The 20,036-nt window shown below is 45.6% G+C and overlaps 1 protein-coding gene across 2 annotated transcripts in view; it reads right to left on the minus strand.

Annotated features, from left to right (window-relative positions):
- LOC311133845 (low-density lipoprotein receptor-related protein 1-like) overlaps positions 1-20,036 on the minus strand; it is a gene marked incomplete at its 5' end in the record, with an annotated part of 189,959 nt that overhangs the window by 59,148 nt on the left and 110,775 nt on the right. For both annotated transcript variants that reach the window (XM_084167441.1, XM_084167442.1), the window contains 16 exons: positions 734-868; positions 1,083-1,214; positions 2,100-2,225; positions 2,400-2,540; positions 2,772-2,921; positions 3,028-3,122; positions 5,091-5,265; positions 5,514-5,741; positions 8,069-8,200; positions 8,798-9,042; positions 9,131-9,295; positions 9,509-9,713; positions 10,601-10,798; positions 15,186-15,431; positions 15,668-15,865; positions 16,133-16,315. In XM_084167441.1, coding sequence (XP_084023567.1) covers positions 734-868; positions 1,083-1,214; positions 2,100-2,225; positions 2,400-2,540; positions 2,772-2,921; positions 3,028-3,122; positions 5,091-5,265; positions 5,514-5,741; positions 8,069-8,200; positions 8,798-9,042; positions 9,131-9,295; positions 9,509-9,713; positions 10,601-10,798; positions 15,186-15,431; positions 15,668-15,865; positions 16,133-16,315 — 2,754 coding nt within the window. The remainder of the gene's footprint in view (positions 1-733; positions 869-1,082; positions 1,215-2,099; positions 2,226-2,399; positions 2,541-2,771; positions 2,922-3,027; positions 3,123-5,090; positions 5,266-5,513; positions 5,742-8,068; positions 8,201-8,797; positions 9,043-9,130; positions 9,296-9,508; positions 9,714-10,600; positions 10,799-15,185; positions 15,432-15,667; positions 15,866-16,132; positions 16,316-20,036) is intronic.

Raw genomic sequence — 20,036 nt, forward strand, 5'->3', positions numbered from 1 at the left:
GTTGGGGTGTAAAAGGGGTTTCCCAGCGTAACCTCAGAGGGTTGATGGAATACTGCAGTGTTCATTACACATACTGCAGTAAGGCTTCGCTCTGTCCACACCCCTGTCATGTGACCTGGGCTATACAGGCACCTCTGGGCTTCTTCCCATCTCCTGGGTCTACCCCTCTTCCTCTTGGTTTATTTTTCTCCTCTTCTTTTAGCTTCCCCTTCCCTCTGCCTTTATCTCCCTCTCTCTTTCCCCACCTCTCCCTCTCCTCTCCTCTCCTCTCCTCTCCTCTCCCCACCTTTCCCTTTCCCTCTCCACCTCTCCCTCTCCCACCTCTCCCTCTCCCTCTCCCCACCTCTCCCTCTCCCTCTCCCCTACCTCTCCCTCTCCCTACCTCTCCCTTTCCCCTACCTCTCCCTTTCCCCCACCTCTCCCTTTCTCTTTCCCCCACCTCTCCCTTTCCCCCACCTCTCCCTCTCCCTCTCCCCACCTCTCCCTCTCCCCACCACCTCTCCATCTCTCTTTCCCCCACCTCTCCATCTCTCTTTCCCCCACCTCTCCATCTCCCTCTCCCCACCTCTCCCTCTCTGACCTTGCAGAGGTGAGGATGTGAGCAGAATGAGAATCTCATCTCTCTTCTGTAAAGCTGTGAAGTGTGTCACACGTGAGTCTGTGATAGGTGCGAATGTGTGAGTGTTTGTACAGTACGAGTTGGTATGTACATGCGCGTGTGTGTGTGCTTTACCAGCGATCCAGTCCACAGCGATGCCCTCCACTCTGCCTATACCATTAGTGACCACGTCTTCTCTCCAGGTCTGGTCTCTCTTAGCTCTGCTGATGGTGCTCAGGCCCATGTCCACCCAGTAGATAGTGTCATTGTCTGGAGGGGAGACGGTCATCGCAAAAGTACATTACAGTACAGTATATATACTATACCTATCACACTCATTAACAGGTTAATGTGGAATGAATCTACCATATTGTCTGGATTCAGCATATATTCATGATATCTTTCCTCACTACTGATCTACTTTGGTTATATATAGTGTGAAAACCCCTCTCTCCAAGGTGGCTGTGTGTGTGTGTATCCATACCTGCATGGAAGTCTATGCCCACGGCCAGGGAGGTGCCCGACACTGGCACCAGAGCATCTGACTTGTCCGAGGGGTCCAGTGGGATGCCACGGATGCCCTCATGAACAGAGTAAAGCAGGAAGGAGCCCACACCTGAGGCCAAGTGAAACATTACCCAAAGTTTAGCATTGGATATACTGTTACGGACAAATATATTGGCACCCTTCCGCACTTTCCTTAAATAATTCCCAATTTCTTCTCAAATAAGTTGAAATTGAAATAAACTTTTGGTTATTATTTTAGAAGAAATTGAGAATTATTTAAGAAAAGTGCAAGGGTGCCAATACATTTGGCCAGAAATGTATGTAGTAACATTCTCAAAAAGACACACTTAGAGTCGATCAGTGGCAGTACAAGACACATTCATGTATCCTTCCAGATGAAAACAAATGAATGAATTTGAGAACATATTATACTAATCTCTGTTTTGCTAAATATAGCATGTCCAAATGTGATATGTAGCTTTTGTTTGATTGACTAATGGCTGAGGTAATGTTTTGTTTGACTGTAAGACCAGGCATCTAAAACCTTTCAAATATCCAAATAAAGATCTACACTGAAAATATAAACGCAACATGCAAACATTTCAGAGATTTTTACTGAGTTACAGTTCATATAAGGAAATCAGTCAATTAAAATATATATAGGCCCTAATCTATGGATTTCACATCACCGGGCAGGGGCGCAGGTTCCTATCTGGTCAGTCCCCTATTACAGACAGAAATCCCCCCCCCAAAAAAAATGTTCACTAACAGGGATGTAAACACATTTGTGTACAACATTTGAGAGAAATAAACTGTATGCGTATGGAAAATGTCTAGGATTTTTTATTTCAGCTCATGAAACATGGGACCAACACTTTTCATGTTGCGTTTATATTTTTGATCATTATAAATAACGTATTCACAGTGTGTGTGTGTGTGTGTGTGTGTGTGTCCCTCCGTCCTTGCATGCACTGTGTGTGTGTGTGCATCTCACCCTCGCAGGACTGTTGTCCACTCCTGAGGCTGTATCCAGCGGTACACATGCAGGCTCGTGTGGTCGGGGAGGTGGGCAGGCACAGCTGGGAACAGTCTCCATTGTTATTACTGCACAGATTAGTGCCTGGAAACACAACACATAAACACACATGCTGAGGAACCTGCACCACACAAACACCTGTCTACGTTTATAGAGTAAAAACAAGACAAATACGTATTTGCACGCATAGGTTAAAATGGTTATTTCTAATCTAGTAGCTACCATGGTGCCCAAACGCAAGCACGCACACACACACACCTTTCTGCACAGTCTCGTTGTAGATTTTCATGTGCATCATGGGTGAGGTGCTGTTTCTCAGGACCTTCCAGTTCCCTCCGTCGCTCTTGTCACAGGTTCCTATCTGGTCAGTCCCCTGGTCCGCCCACCATAGCTTCTCACCTACATACAGCACACAAGAGCCAATCACAAAATGACATAATTTCATCTCTTCACACAAGTGGGCCAATCAAAATGACCCATCATTTTCATACTCCGATCACACTAATAATCAAAAGTTGAGACCTACTGTAGCAGCCATGGGTGAGTATTCAAACACTTCAGAACCGAAAGCGAAATGCAGCTAGAAGGCAGAATGTACAATCCTAGTAAGAGTGGAGCCATGTTACGTACCCATGATGGCCAGAGCTGTGGCCTTGGTCAGTTTGCCTTTGACTCCCTCCAGAACCTCTAGACCCGAACCGTCCAGCTTACAGCGGCTGATGGTGCTGTTCCCTGAGCTGATCCAGTACAGCTGCTCTGTGTCAAAGTCTATGGACAGACCTGGAGACAGAGGAGAGATGGAGAGAGAGGCAATTACGGCTGTACCCCAAATGGCAAACTATTCCCTATATAGTGCACACATTTTTTTTTTCACAGAGCCACTCACCCACTGGGCCTTTCTGATTGGTGAAGAGGACACTGTGGTTGCTGCCATCAGTGTTGGACATGGTGATGTTGTCTCCATCGGTCCAGTACAGCTTCCTGGAGCACAGAGACAAAATGTCATATCATGCTACTGAAAGCACTGCTGGAAAAATACCTTTCGTTTGTTAGCCTTGATAGCACCTAATAGTCTGTATTATTATAATGTTTAAATGTGTGAAAGTGGTTTATTCAGTTCACACACACAATTAGGCAACACATATCACAACAATCATACATATTTTTTAGCGAGAAAATAAATTGTTGCGCAAAACTAGCAAAACATTCAACAGCATAGGCCTAACTATAGCCTACATTTGGTGACTGTATATCTACTGAACGTCTCCTTGACAGATGTAAATGTCTGTAGTTATACAGCTAGTTTACAATCTATGTAAAAACGTCAGTGTTTTAATAGCAGCATCTTTCATTGGGTATAAAGCACAGGAGCCTGCTTTTATTGCAGGGTCAAGACTAGTTTAGAACAGTGTGGGTGGGTGGATGTTGATTGGGTTAGGCCAAGCAGAAAACATGTCAGTGGGGCTGGGCTAGTGTAGTCAATTTAATGCCCCATAAATGGCTTCTCTTTCTCTCCATTTCTTTATTGGAAATTCTCACACTCTCTCTGTCAGAGGCATATGCACGCTACACACAAAAGTGGGCAGAAACAGACAGACTCATGAAAACAAAACACATTAGCAGAAACATATGCATTCAAAGACTACTATGAAACACTAATGCGCGCTCGCAAAAACACACTTGATGCGATGCCCATCTAAAAAATATAGGGCAATTCATATGTATTTGTGATTGCTTTAGCATGAGTTTCACTATTTAATCAAGGAGGTAATTACCCCCACCACCCCCCCTCTTCCGCCCCCTCCACTTCCTCTCAAAAACAACCACTTCCACCGCACCCTGCATTTGCTTAGTTATTATGCGTTTCAATACAGTTCCTGAAAACAATTTAAACCTCCTAGTCTCTCATGTCTGTCTGTCTCTCCCCTACCCCCCTTTCCCCACCCCCTCCTGTCCTGGATTCATTCTAGGCAGTGTGTGTGTGTGTGTGTGTGTGTGTGTGTGTGTAGGAAAGAGGAGAAGTCTTCAGCATCTGCTTCTGGTTTCCCCCATGCAAGCAGCACAGCCCAGATCGGAAACATTCCTCAGCTTAAATAGGTTTCTCAGAAAACACAAAAAAAGGCAGAGGCATTCTCAAAGAAAATATCCCCTGTGCGTCCGCCCCACGCATACTCACAAACGCACATCGACAAAGAAGAGCACACACACACAAAGAGAAACACATACAATGTCTGTTAGTGATTTTAGGAGCAGATGTATGCCTGCTGAGCCATTGTCTCTTTAAAGACCAAAAGACAGAAAGTGCCCTTGAGCAAGGCACTTAACCCTAATTGCTTCTGTAAGTCGCTCTGGATAAGAGCGTCTGCTAAATGACGTAAATGTAAATGTAAATGTAGAAAGGGAGCAAGAGAGAAAGAAATACAGAGTCATAGCGAAAGAGAGAGAAAAGGAGTGAGAGCAAGTGAGAGAGGGAGTGTGTAAGAGAGAGAAATAGAAATGAAGAGAGAGAGGGACTCAGGAAAAAGAGTTAGAGGGAAAGATTGAAATGGAGAGAGTAAGATAAGAAAATGGAGAAGAGAGAGAGGGGCAGAGAGAAATTGAGACACAGAGAGCGAGAGTGGGGCCAGTGTGTGACAGTGTGTCTGGCACTCAGCACAGCAGCAATCTTTTGAGAAAGAGGAAAGAGAGAGAGACAGAGGGAGAGGGAGAGATGAAAAGGGAAAGATGAGAGAGGAATTAGAGTCCCATCTAGAGTGGGAGACCTCTTTGCTAGAGGTCAGCCATCATCTAAACTACCCTGCCTATCATGGCAGACTGCTAGCAGTGGGGAGCCTGCCTGACAGCCAGATGGTCTCTGTGTGTGAGTGTGTTGGGGTGTGGGGTGTGTGTGTGTGTGTGTGTGTGTGTGTTGGGCGTGTGCGTGTGCGTGTGTGTGTGTGTTCTACCTACCCCAGTATAGGGTGCAGCACCAGACAGTGGGGTTTATCCAGGCCCTGGATGACAGCGTTCTTAAAGGATCCGTCCAGTCTGGCCACATTGATCTGTTTCTTATTGGCATCATAACTGGTCCAGAACAGGTTCCTAGACACCCAATCTACTGCCAGACCATGGGCGTTGGGCAGGTCTTGGGGAAGACAAAGTTATTCATGAGACGACACAAAAATATGCAATTTCATTAACGGAATAGTTCATCCAAATTACAAAATATATATTCTTTGGACAAGGATACTCACCAATATGTCACTTTGTAACTACCCCTTACTGATAACCAATTAGAAGCCCTACATGAAAGGTTTGACTGATTGACTCATTCATTCTATAGTTATTTCATTAACCTAAGTAGGTTAGATATTCCCACAGTATATTCCCTACCAGCAGACACTACAGTCTCCACTCCAGTCCCGTTGATGAAGGCTCTCTTGATGGTTTGAGTGCGGACGTCTGACCAGTAGATACGGTTCTCCAGAGCATCATAGTCCACCACAGTCACGTTGTCTATGTCTGGCACCGTGAAGGAGATGATGTAGTTATAGTAGGGGTTGTCTATGTCCACTCCCCTGATCTCTATCTGACGGGTATACAGCAGGAACTGACGGGACTCTGGATGGGGCGAGAGAGAGGGAGGAGAGGGGAGTGTGTGTGTGTGAGGATGGTCTATCTGATTGCATGGGAATACACTGCGGGAAATTACTGTAGGAAAGGTAGAGGGTTAAATTGTGATAGAGTGTGTGCAAGTGTGTGTGCGCGTGTGTGTGAAATGTCTTTGCCACTTACGCATCCACTCAATACAATCCCCCACAATAACAAGCAGTCAGGACCAATGTTCCCTCTAATTATTTTCGGCACTGAGCAAATTTCATGTCTGCTGAGCGCAAACTTGAACATTGTGAAAATTCTGTGCAACTTCCTGCGCGCGTTTACTGTGAACACTGAGGCTGTACCCGCTTTAAGTTACAGTTTTAACAGCGGTCAAGTAGGCTACGGTGGCTATTTGATCATCATGTACACCTACTAGAGTGGCCTACCATCAAAAACAATGGAGAAAATGCATCCCATAACATTTTAACATGGAAATAGTTGTTCTATAATTCAGTATATAGTAGCAGCCAATGTGTGGTGGTCAATGTAGGCCTACATTCCATGAGACTTTTGAAAAAAAACATGCAGGGCTTGACATTAACCTGTTTATCCACTTGTCCTTCAGACAAGGAGGGACTGAAAATGTTGTGTTGTTTGATGGAAGAAACCACTTTACAAATAAAATGCATCATTATTCCCATAGCATTATTACAGAGAATCAGACAAATTATGTTACCCTCTGCGTATTGGCTACTTAGCTTATTCAAGCCTGTCTCAAAATACAACACTGCCCCTTTAAGACAAAAAAAAAGCTCTTTACCTGACTCACTTTTCAAAGATGTCTAGAAATGTACACGTTTTGTGCTCTTGTAGGAAGCAATCACTCCCCCATTTCTGACTACAAATGGTCTATAACTGGGCTAATAACTCACTAATTAGCAAAGGATATGAACAAATGTGCACACGTGGCTACATGCAGCTCTCGCTTTGATCTCAAAACAAGCGCAACCGCTCATGCTGTAAACAGTCTAATTCAAAGTAAATGGCACAGATCCATATATGGCAATGGTTGATTTGCATATACTTAGGCCTACTGCAGCTCTGAGTCGTGCCTGTCAATGTAATAGAATCCTACTCCAATGCGTTCTGACTACAATAACATCTCTTGCATAGTATGCAAAACAAAGTCTTGCATAGTGGGTTTTGTTTCGGTATGTTGCACTGAAAGTGGCTAATATTGCATTGATTCGATCACAACTCCAACAGTAAAGGGAAACGTTGACAGTGTTAACTATCGGGAAAAACTCTAGAAAGTTGCATTAAGTTCAAGCTCATGCTTCTCTGCGTGGCTGATATTTGTTCTGTGCGGCAGTAACGCACGCAGCTAAGCAGGAACATTGGTCAGGAGTCAGGTGTGTGTGTGTGTTAACTGATTGTACTTGGCAGGCTGACTAAATGGCAGAGCCATGATTGTGTTCTAAATGAGTTCAGTCAGCGTTGATGCATGGTATCTACATTAGTCTGCACTGTGGCATTCCCATGTGTGTATACCATATGTGTGTGTTTGTATAGAGGTGCAGTAATGACTCGTCTCAGCCTGTCTAGATCAGATAGCCCAGGCGTGTGTGTTGTGCTCTAGGTTGTGAACGACAAAGTTGTGGCTGATGCCTGCATTAAACAGAGTGGGCCTCCATTACACCGCAGATAATAGAAACTGCTCCCCTGAATACTAAACACACACACAGTTTGACGCGCGCACGTATGCACACACACCCTTCAGTTTAGAGACAAGGCTTAAACTCCTCAAACTGTCTTAAGTGACAGACTCCAGGAGATAATCCTGTGTGTGTGTGTGTGTGTGTATGAACTGTGACACAAAGCCATGGCTGGGGGTATTCAGGAGAGTGATCCCACTCATGAGGGATGTTTCTGGTGGATGTGTGTGTTCCCTATGGAGACCCTGCAGTGAGAATAAACCTCTGTACATGGGTACTGGAACAGAAATGTGTCTCTGAATCATCATCATCATCATCATCATTATCATACACACACACACACACACAGTTCCTGTTGTACAGTCTCGCGATCATGCTCACTAACACTGAATCACACACACTGAAGCACAGACAGATTATATGAATCCCCACTGTGCCACTATCAACAACTCCATCTCTCTGCCAAGCCAAGCACAGAGGAGGAGACAATCTGCCAGCTCAGGGGAGGAGGAACAGCAGTTTTGTGTCTCCTTGCTTCTGTAGCAGGTGTGTGATTGGTTTTGTGTGTATGTACTGTATGTGTGTGTGTATGTATGTGTACATGTGTATAATTAAAGTACTAGGTGTGTTTACCGTAGCAGGTGTGTTTGTCGGCTCCCAGCTTCATGAGGTGAGGGCAGGCACAGGAGAAGGTCTGGTTGTAGTTGATGAGACACAGGTGAGAACAGGGACCCATCCCATCATTAGCTGCACACGGGTTAGGAGCTGTGGAGACAGAGAGAGCAGGGGAAAGAGAGTGATAAAGAGAGAAAGAGGTAAAGAGTAAGCACAAGGAAAATGGAGGGTGGTACAGAAAGAAATGGGAGAAGGATAGGGAGTGTGAATGAGAGGGGGAAAGGAATAGGTAGAGGCGCAATAAGAGAGAGCACGAGCAAATGGAAAGCGAGAGACGAGGAGAAAGAGGGAAAAAGTGAAGAAAGGATAAGCGAGGCGGCGAGAGGAGAGGGAAATTCCAGTCATTCAGTATGTGCATATAAAACAGCTCTTACCACAGGCCTATCTGTCTCATCCATAAATGGATGGTTTTCTGAGCGTGGCCATTTTGAGGGGAGAGGTTGTGACAGGGGAGGCCAGATGCCACTACTCTCCTGAATGACAGATGGACAGAGAAGCTGTCACTCAAATGGCCACTCTGACTCTGGTCTCTCTCTAGAGAGCAGTGGCAGCAGTGCGGCCTTATGGGCAAGACTCATTTACCTACAAGGTCATTCAAGGTAAGTAATACTGTGGTGTCCTAAAGCAAAGTAGCTAACCTCTTTTAAACATCATGCATGTGTGTTACCAGGCATGTGTGTGTCCTACCCTGAGGCTGTCTGGAGGGATGGTAGACCTGCAGGTCAAAAGGTTGTGTGTTGGTTCTCTGGACCACGGTTACGTTGTTGCCGGTCCACTTATTGGCCTTGGCCAGTGTGTTGGTCCTCCAGTCCGTCCAGTAAACCTCTCCCCCGTACATAGTGACTGCAAATGGGTGCGACAGGTATTCGTGTCCCCTCAGCACCTCGATCAGGCCGGAACCATCGTATTTGGCTGAGTAAATAGCATCTGACCTGGAGGACGGATGGAAGACAACACAATACAGTGATTTATGACAGCTTGCATATGTATGGTGTGTGTACAGTGTGTGTTCTCTCTGACCTGGCATCGATCCACAGGATGCGTAGTTCTAGGTAGTCTACAGTGAGCCCGTTGGGCCAGCCCCCGTTGCCAGTCTCCTTATGGATGGTTCTCCTCCCCTCCCCACTCATAGATGCTGCCTCGATCCTTGGCATACTGGCATCCCAGTCCGTCCAGAACAGGATCCTACAGAGATAAGGGGGGGGGGACACACAAAACCAATGACTCAAGTCAAGACCCTGTGTTAAGCCATGTTTTAGCTCATTCCTAGCCTGGTCCCAGATGGGTTTGTGCTGCCTTTCCAACTCCTATGGTCATTGTCAACATAGGAGTTAGCAACACAGCACCAACAGATCTGGGACCAGGCCAACCCATTCACAGCAGTGTGCTGGTTCTCACCCATAGCGGGGGTCCAGGGCGATGGCTCTGGGGTGCTCCACCTCCCCAGCCAGCAGGGTGGTTCTCATGGTGCCATCCAGCTTGGCCACCTCTATCTGGTCCAGGTTACTCTCCACCCAGTAGATGTTCCCTGCTATCCAGTCCACCGCAAGACCCTCAGGAGTGGCCAGACCATACTGTATCACCACGTCAAAACTGGTCACAGCTGGGGGGGAGAGGAAGAGAGAGAGTGAGGAAGAGAGAACAGTGTGGTTAATTTGATTGTGAAGCTTTGCTGTGTCATTCCCCCTTACTGTAACCTTACTGTAGACCTATTCAACTCTAGTCATTAAAGTTGTCAGTGTGTCTTACCGGCCCCATGTCTTACCAGTTCCATGAACATCAATCACACACAGTGACTGTTTGTAATGCCAATGCAGCCCCAGCATATCTAATGATGCCACTTACAAAGCCACAACTCTCCCTACTACTGACAGGATGCATCCTACTCCTGTTTGGGCCTGAGCAAACAACACGACATGAGGCGCCAGAGCAAATAAAATAAGAGAGCAGAAGTAACACTTATTTTCATCACCCTCTCTCACCCATTAATTTTTCCATTCCAGGTCCCTAATCAAAGAGAACGGTCTAATCATCTGAGACTAGTCATGATTCTGATTGGAGCACGCACGCACGCACACACCACACACACACACACACACACTCATTATGCCTCCCTACTGTAATAGGAGGGCCTCGTCTGCTCTATAGATTGCCTTTGATTGATTGGCTTTGCCTTTTTGAAGGTAGCTGTTTAGTTTTGATTGGCTTCGCCTGTTTGGAAGGTGACAGTGTGGTTTTGATTGATTAGTTTTCCCTTTCGGCGTGGAGCTGGACCATCTGCTTTGTTTTTACTAGCAACTTCCCCTCAGGAGCTGTAGACCTGCAGGCTGCACAATAGTACAACTACAATTCCCAGCATTCCCCACTGTGAAGGCAATTGGGAAATGAGTCATGGAAGCTGGTGTACTCCACCAAAGACAAAGAACTGTGCTGTTGTTCTCACAGCTTATAAACAAACTAGAGCTGAAAAGTGAAGAAGAAGAGACTCACCTCCGTTCTCAGACAGTTTGCCGCGGTAGATCTTGTCCTCCACCACGTCGGTCCAGTAGAGGGCATTCTCTGCAAGGTGGAAGTCCAGGGCGATGGTGTTCCTCAGGCCAGGCACCAGCACACTGAACTCCCCCTTGTTCAGGTCGATCCGACGGATCTCATGGCGGTTGGAGAAGATGATGAAGGGCTTGAAGGGATCTGAGGAGAAGACAGGAGATCACATGATCATGGTGATGTACTGGTGTCTGTTGGTGGCAGCGTTGGGATCCCTGTACCTTGTGCTTTCTTGTGCTTTATGCTATTTGCCTCATGACTCCTGCGTGCTTTGTTGACTATGAACTTGCTTGTTTACCCAACCGTGGGACAGACTGTTTGTTCCCACACTTGGGACTCTGAATCTCTATTGGTTACACTGACTCTTGTCCTCCCATCCTATCCTAACCACCTCTCGCCGGCTTTGTATTCATGTTACCTGATGAAATTGCTGTACAATATGATCCATATTGCCATCTGATGTACATTCAAATGTCATAAAAAATCCACACTGCAGAGCTCTCCCTGTCCTCTGCCGTGCCCTGATTGTATTACTGCTGATGATATCTGGAAATGTGCATGTACATCCTGGCCCATATACTGTTGCTAGCCCCAATTCTGACTTGTGCTCTGATATCGGTTTCACTGATTTCTGCTCTTGTAAAAGCCTGGGTTTTCTGCACGTTAACACTAGAAGCTTATTACCTAAAATGGATCAATTGAAAGTGTGGGTTCACAGCTCCAATCCAGATGTGTTGGTCATTACTGAGACGTGGTTAAGAAAGAGTGTTTTGAACACTAATGTTAACCTTTCTGGTTAGAATCTTTTTCGACAAGACATATCTTCCAATCTTTACCAAGGAACACCTTCAGTGCTCGGTTGTCTCCACCAAGTCTGTCCCCAAACAATTGTATTTGCTGGTTTTAAGCATTAAACTTTCAAATAGCTCTTAGTTGACTGTTGCTGGGTGTTATCGTCCACCATCAGCACCGGCCTGTACCCTATCTGCCCTAAGCTCTCTCCTGGCCCCTTACACTATGTCTGAATTTGTCCTGCTAGGTGACCTAAACTGGGACATACTTAAACCACCTGACCAAGTCCTAAAGCAATGGGACTCACTAAATCTTTCTCAGATTTTTACCAATCCCACAAGGTATGACTCCAAACACCCAGAAAAGGCTACTCTCCTTGATGTTATCCTCAAAAATAATCCCGATAGGTATCAGTCTGGTGTTTTCTGTAATGACCTTAGTGATCACTGTTTCACAGCCTGTGTTCGTAATGGCTGCTCAGTGAAACGACCTGTCCTGATTTGTCATAGACGCTTGCTAAAAAACTTTAATGAGCAAGCCTTCCTTCATGACCTGGCCTCTGTAAATTGGTATAGAATCAGCTTGATCCCCTCTGTCGAAGACGATTGGACATTCCTTTTTGATATTTTCAGTGGTATTGTTAACAAACGCCCCCATAAAGAAAAAGAGAATTAAAAGCAGGTTCAGCCCCTGGTTCGACCGTGATCTGGCAGAGTTACTCCACCTCAAGAATTCCATTTGGCGAAAGGCTCAGCACTCGCATACTCAGGCTGACTGGCTCTCGTTCAGGCAAATGAGAAATAAGTGCACTCAGGCTATCCGGAAGGCCAAAGTTAGTTACTTTAAGGAGAAGTTCTCTCTCTGTGGGTCTAACTCAAGAAGTTCTGGAAAATGGTGAAAGACCTGGAGAATAAACCCTCCTCCTCACCTGCCCCGCTACAAAGTTTCTCCCTGCAGGCAGTAACTGAGTCTGAGGTGCTAAAGGAGCTCCTTAAACTTGACCCCCAAAAAACATCTGGGTCAGATGGTTTAGATCCTTTCTTCTTTAAGGTTGCAGCCCCCATCATCACCAAGCCTATCTCTGACATTTTTTAAAATCTGTCTCTCCTCTCTGGGGAGGTTCCCATTGCTTGGAAGGCAAACACGGTGTGTCCTTTATTTAAAGGGGTAGATCAAGCTGATCCTAACTGTTATAGGCCAATTTCTATTTTGCCCTGTTTATCAAAAGTGTTGGAAAAACTTGTCAATAATCAACTGACTGGCTTTCTTGATGTCTATAGTATTTCTCTCTGGTATGCAATCTGGTTTCCGCTCAGGTTATGGATGTGTCACTGCAACCTTAAAAAGGTCCTAAATGATGTCACCATTGCCCTTGATTGTAAGCAATGTTGTGCTGCTATATTTATTGACTTGGTCAAAGCTTTTGATAAGGTAGACCATTTCATTCTTGTGGACCGGCTAAGGAGTATTGGTGTCTCTGAGGGGTCTTTGGCCTGGTTTGCTAACTACCTCTCTCAAAGAGTGCAGTGTATAAAGTCAGAACATCTGCTGTCTCAGCCACTGCCTGTCACCAAGGAAGTACCCAAAGGCTTGATCCTAGGCCCCACGCTCTTCTTAATTTACATCAATAACATAGCTCAGGCAGTAGGAAGCGCTCTCATCCATTTATATGCAGATGATACAGTCTTACACTCAGCTGGCCCCTCCCTGGATTTTGTGTTAAACGCTCTACAACAAAGCTTTCTTAGTGTCCAACAAGCTTTCCCTGCCCTTAACCTTGTTCTGAACACCTCCAAAACAAAGGTAATGTGGTTTGGTAAGACGAATTCTCCTCTCCCCACCGGTGTGATTACTAGAGGGTTTAGAGCTCGAGGTAGTCACCTCATACAAGTACTTGGGAGTATGGCTAGACGGTACAATGTCCTTCTCTCAGCACATATCAAAGCTGCAGGCTAAGGTTAAATCTAGACTTGGTTTCCTCCATCGTAATAGCTCCTATTTCACCCCAGCTGCCAAACTAACCCTGAATCAGATGACCATCCTACCCATGCTAGATTAGGGAGACGTAATTTATAAATTGGCAGGTAAGGGTGCTCTCGAGCGGCTAGATGTTCTCTACCGTTCGGCCATCAGATTTGCCACCAATGCTCCTTATAGGACACATCACTGCACTCTATACTCTGTTAACTCTGTAAACTGGTCATCTCTGTATACCATCGCAAGACCCACTGGTTGATGCTTATTTATAAAACTCTCTTAGGCCTCACTCCCCCCTATCTGAGATACCTACTGCAGCCCTCATCCTCCACATACAACACCCGTTCTGCCAGTCATATTCTGTTAAAGGTCCCCAAAGAACACACATCCCTGGGTCACTCCTCTTTTCAGTTTGCTGCAGCTAGCGACAGGAACGAGCTGCAAAAAACACTCAAACTGGACAGTTTTATCTCCATCTCTTCATTCAAAGACTCAACCATGGACGCTCTTACTGACAGTTGTGTCTGCTTCGCGTGATGAATTGTCGTCTCTACCTTCTTGCCTTTGTGCTGTTGTCTGTGCCAATAATGTTTGTATCATGTTTTGTGCTGCTACCATGTGCTGCTGCCATGTTGTGTTGCTGCCATGTTGTGTTGTCATGTGTTGCTGCCATGTTATGTTGTTGTCTTAGGTCTCTCTTTATGTAGTGTTGTGGTGTCTCTTGTCGTGATGTGTGTTTTGTCATATATATATATATACTTTTTTTATCCCAGCCCCCGTCCCCGCAGGAGGCCTTTTGCCTTTTGGTAGGCCGTCATTGTAAATAAGAGTTTGATCTTAACTGACTAGCCTAGTTAAATAAAAGTTAAATAAAATAAAATCTACTTTGCGCACAGTGCACCCTGGGTAATATAGTTTTAAAGGAAAGAAAAGGCTGTAGTGTAAATTGAGAAACGTTTCCCCCAAGGCTTCATAAGGGTTTTGGGTAAGATTTAATTGAACAGATTTAACAAGCAAACTTTCAGTTTGCCTAGCCATGAATTCCTCCATCTTCCAATAACTAAACACTACTGTAGGCTACCTCTTACAGTTAATACAGTAGTAGGTCACATGGAACCTGAATGCAACCATGGTAGTGTGACGCACACAGACAGTGTTGTGGCTAAATGAAAGAGGAACGTAGTTAGAATAGAAACCGTGTCTAATCCATGGTAATTGAAAGCCTGTATGTAGAATGAAAAAGTATGCACTCACTACTGTCTGCTCTGTATAAATGACTCAAATGTAATGTAAATGTATTAAATGGAGGAGAGTCATCTCTGGCCGACAGACAGTGTTTGTTTTAACTCTTCTGACTGTAGCTGTGGGTGCACGGCTGAATGATATGAAACAGCCTTCCATATGAATGTGCGTAACAGTGTTCTTCCATTACATTGATAGTTTTCCCTATCCCCCCCACTTCTTGTCATTTCTTATCTCTCCCCCTCTTGCTCTCAATGCCCATTTTCCGCAAATAGAAGTTCCCCAACTTTCCTTACCCTCTTCTTTCTTCTCCCCATTCAATTCTCTCCATCCATCTCTCACAGCTACAAGCCCCCCAATCTGCCCCAAACATCCTCATCTCTCCTTTTCCCTTTTCTTCTCTCCCTCTCAAACCTTCCTCTCTCTCCTCCTTCAGTTCTTAAATCCCTAGTCTTCCCTTCAGCTCTCTTGTCATCCTCATTTCAACAACCTCTAGCCCCCTCCATCCCACCCTCCTCACCAGTGCTCTTGCAGTTCTCCTGGTCAGGCTCCAGTTCCCAGCCCTCGTAGCAGGAACACTTGACACTGAACTTGTCCTGTTCACAGCGCTGGCTGCACTTCAGGTGTTTGGCACAGAAGCTCTGGATCTGACAGGTCTTGTTGTCGGAGCCCAACTCCATGCCCAGGGGGCAGGAACACACCACGCCCTCACCGGGGGCTACCGTACAGTTATGGCTGCAGTCCCCGTTATCCAGTGAGCACAGGTCTGCAGGGAAAAGGGGAAAAAGAGAGATGGGTGTTAAGCAGAGAGGTGACACTGAACTAAAACAAATGGGTAACACAGTTCTTGAGCTCTCTGTCATAATAATGACACATCCGGTATCATAAACATTCATGACAGCTCAAGGTTTTTCTCTGGCTCATTGGTGTCAGCAGTGGGATCCTTGTTCTATCTTCCAGTGCACCCTGGGTAATGTTGTTTTTAATAGCAGCAGGTCTTACCACATAGTTTCTCATCCGAGCCGTCGGGGCAGTCGTCAGTGCTGTCACACAGCTTCTCAGCAGGCAGACAGATGGTGGAGTCGTTGGCACACACATGGTGGGAGAGCTTACACACCAACGCCTCACAGTTGTCTTCATCAGAGTTGTCCTCACAATCACTGTCCCCGTCGCACACCCAGGCCTTACTGATACAGCGGGCTGGGGACAGGTCATAGGGGAAAGGTCAGAAGTCTGACCTTACAGGCAGATACTGTCCAGCCCAACAGTTTTTCACAGCAGCTAAAACCAAATCCAGTCCTTCATCTCCACCAGATAATGCTAAGCTACCCATTTCAATACTGTTACAGTTATGTTTTACAACCAGCAAATAACCCAGTCATCCATTCTCTCCCCTCTCATTTAGACTCCCCTAATTTCCTCTTTATTGCTGTGACACAACCATCCCCATCCTCCCAGTCTCCTCACCAGAGTCCCTGCAACCAAACTTGACGGCGGGGTCACACATGTGTGTGACGCCTTCGCAGTTCTTCTCGTCGCTCAGGTCCATGCAGTCTGTGTCCCCGTCGCAGCGCCAGCGCATGGGGATGCACAGGCCGTCCATACGACACTGGAACTCATCCGTGTGACAGCCACCAGGAGGACGCGTGGCTGGGGAGGGAGAGAGGGGGATGAGGAGTTTTAGATCACTGAAACAACACTTAAAACAACATGAACAGAAATGGAAACGTAACAAAACATCACAGGATCAGTTTTTCCTGACCATGTTAACAGATCGGCAAAAACTCTGGGCCCTTGTTATAAGCAATAACTTTTTCTTGGTCAGGTCACATTGTTAGGAAAAACTGAGGGCCCTGCCTTTTGTAAAATTCATATATTTTCATCCTTTTGTAAAAGTTGGCTGAGTTTGTGTAACTGAGTAACGGTAACGAACGATGCTGCATGATGGTCATAGTGATCGTGACATAATCACAGGCTTCATTAGGACAGAGCTCTCACAGCACACAATGTAATTCACTACCTCTCCTCTCTCCCACTGTGGGGCTCCAATGGGAAACAAGGACACTCTTTATCACAGGGAACACATTTTAACAGAACATCATGCTTCAATGATGAACACAATTCACTTACTATTCACTCAATGAAAAATCAAAGGGACTGCGAAACCAATAAGCAGCTGGCATAGTCGGACACCCAGATGGCATACGTAGGCTAAGGTTTTGGCACGTGTGTGGACCTCAGAGGTTAGTAGAGGCTTGAAAATTCCATGAGACAAAGATGGAGTGTTCCATTCATACACACAATAATACATCAAATCACATTATTAACAAAATGCTGACATTCACTTACAACCTGGCACGGCTAAATGAATGGAAATCAATGACCCAAAGACGCCCATGAGTCAAGGGTTGGCAGTGCCACAATGCCAGGGTGATGCAGAGCACTGAGGGATACAGCTCTCACACAGAGGCCATGCTCCAGTGGATTACCAATAGAGCCATCAGTGACATTGGTGATTAAGGGAATCACTGAAAGACTCAGACATCAAAAGGTCAATGGCTGGCACTGATGTGTGCGTGTGTATGCGCGCATGCACGCATGTGTGTATTCACCATAGACCTTGTGTGTGTGTGCCACAAAGTTGGAAGCACAGAATCGTCTAGAATGTCATTGTATGCTGTAGCGTTAAGATTTCCCTTCATCGTAAATAAAGGGCCTAGCTCGAACAATGAAAAACAGCCCCAGACCATTATCCCTCCTCCACCAAACTTTACAGTCGGCACGATGCATTCGGGCAGGTAGCGTTCTCCTGGCATCCGCCAAAACCAGAATGTTTTTAGAAATGTTTGCAAATGTACTCAAAAAATAACAAAACTGAAATATCACATTTACATAAGTATTAAGACCCTTTACTCAATACTTTGTTCAAGCACCTTTGGCAGAGATCCAGGCTCTGTCGTAGCTGGCCGTGACCGGGAGACCCATGGGGCGGCGCACAATTGGCCCAGCGTCGTCCAGGGTAGGGGAGGGAATGGCCGGCAGGGATGTAGCTCAGTTGGTAGAGCATGGCATTTGCAACGCCAGGGTTGTGGGTTTGATTCCCACGGGGGGCCAGTATGAAAAAATTTAAAATAAAATAATAATAATAATGTATGCACTCACTAACTGTAAGTCGCTCTGGATAAGAGCGTCTGCTAAATGACTAAAATGTAAATGTAATTACAGCCTCAAGCCTTCTTGGGTATGACGCTACAAGCTTGGCACACCTGTACTTGTCCGAAGCCACTCCTGCATTGTCTTGGCTGTGTGCTTAGGGTCGTTGTCCTGTTGGAAGGTGAACCTTCGCCCCAGTCAGGTCCTGAGCACTCTGGAACAGGTTTTTATCAAGGATCTCTCGGTACTTTGCTCCGTTAATCTTTCCTTCGATCCTGACTAGTCTCCCAGTCCCTGCTGCTGAAAAACATCCCCACAGGATGATGCTGCCACCACCATGCTTCACAGTAGGGATGGTGCCAGGTTTCCTCCAGATGTGACGCTTGGCATTCAGGACAAAAAATTAAATCTTGGTTTCATCAGACCAGAGAATCTTGTTTCTCATGGTCTGCAAGTAGGTGCCTTTTGGCAAACTCCTAGCAGGCTGTCATGTGCCTTTTACTGACAAGTGGCTTCCGTCTGGCCACTCTACCATAAAGGCCTGATTGGTTGAGTTCTGCAGAGATGGTTATCCTTCTGGAAGGTTCTCCCATCTCCACAGAGGAACTCTGGAGCTCTATCAGAGTGACCATTGGGTTCTTGGTCACCTCCCTGACCAAGGCCCTTCTCCGCCGATTGCTCAGTTTGGCCGGGAGGCCAGCTCTAGGGTGAGTCTTGGTGGTTCCAAACTTCTTCCATTTAAGAATGATGAGACCACTGTGTTCTTGGGGACCTTCAATGCTGAAGACATTTTTTAGTACCCTTCCCCAGATCTGTGCCTCGAAACAATCCTGTCTAGGAGCTCTACAGACAATTCCTTCGACCTCATGGCGTGGTTTTTGCTCTGACATGCACTGTCAACTGTGGGACCTTATATAGACAGGTGTGTGCCTTTCGAAATCATTTCCAATCAATTGAATTTACCACAGGTCAACACCAACGAAGTTGTAGAAACATCTCAAGGATGAAAACAGGATGCACCTGATATAAAAAAATGTAATACTTATGTGAATAAGGTATATTTTTTAAAAATACATTTGCAAACATTTCTAAAAACCTGTTTTCGCTTTGTCATTATGGGGTATTGTGTGTGGATTGATGAGGGAAAAAATCTAATTTAATCCATTTTAGAACAAGGCTGTAACTCAACAAAATGTGGAAAAAGTCAAGGGGTCTGAATACTTTCCGAAGGCACTGTGTGTGTGTGTGTGAGATATATATATATATATATATACACACACACACACATATATATACAGTGGGGAGAACAAGTATTTGATACACTGCCGATTTTGCAGGTTTTCCTACTTACAAAGCATGTAGAGGTCTGTAATTTTTTATCATAGGTACACTTCAACTGTGAGAGACGGAATCTAAAACAAAAATCCAGAAAATCACATTGTATGATTTTTAAATAATTCATTTGCATTTTATTGCATGACATAAGTATTTGATCACCTACCAACCAGTAAGAATTCCGGCTCTCACAGACCTGTTAGTTTTTCTTTAAGAAGCCCTCCTGTTCTCCACTCATTACCTGTATTAACTGCACCTGTTTGAACTCGTTACCTGTATAAAAGACACCTGTCCACACACTCAAACAGACTCCAACCTCTCCACAATGGCCAAGACCAGAGAGCTGTGTAAGGAAATCAGGGATAAAATTGTAGACCTGCACAAGGCTGGGATGGGCTACAGGACAATAGGCAAGCAGCTTGGTGAGAAGGCAACAACTGTTGCCGCAATTATTAGAAAATGGAAGAAGTTCAAGATGACGGTCAATCACCCTCGGTCTGGGGCTCCATGCAAGATCTCACCTCGTGGGGCATCAATGATCATGAGGAAGGTGAGGGATCAGCCCAGAACTACACGGCAGGACCTGGTCAATGACCTGAAGAGAGCTGGGACCACAGTCTCAAAGAAAACCATTAGTAACACACTACGCCGTCATGGATTAAAATCCTGCAGCGCACGCAAGGTCCCCCTGCTCAAGCCAGCGCATGTCCAGGCCCGTCTGAAGTTTGCCAATGACCATCTGGATGATCCAGAGGAGGAATGGAAGTAGGTTGTGTGGTCTGATGAGACAAAAATAGAGCTTTTTGGTCTAAACTCCACTCGCCGTGTTTGGAGGAAGAAGAAGGATGAGTACAACCCCAAGAACACCATCCCAACCGTGAAG

The sequence above is a fragment of the Coregonus lavaretus genome (assembly GCF_964263955.1).
Source record: "Coregonus lavaretus genome assembly, chromosome: 8".
NCBI classification, from domain to species: domain Eukaryota; kingdom Metazoa; phylum Chordata; class Actinopteri; order Salmoniformes; family Salmonidae; genus Coregonus; species Coregonus lavaretus.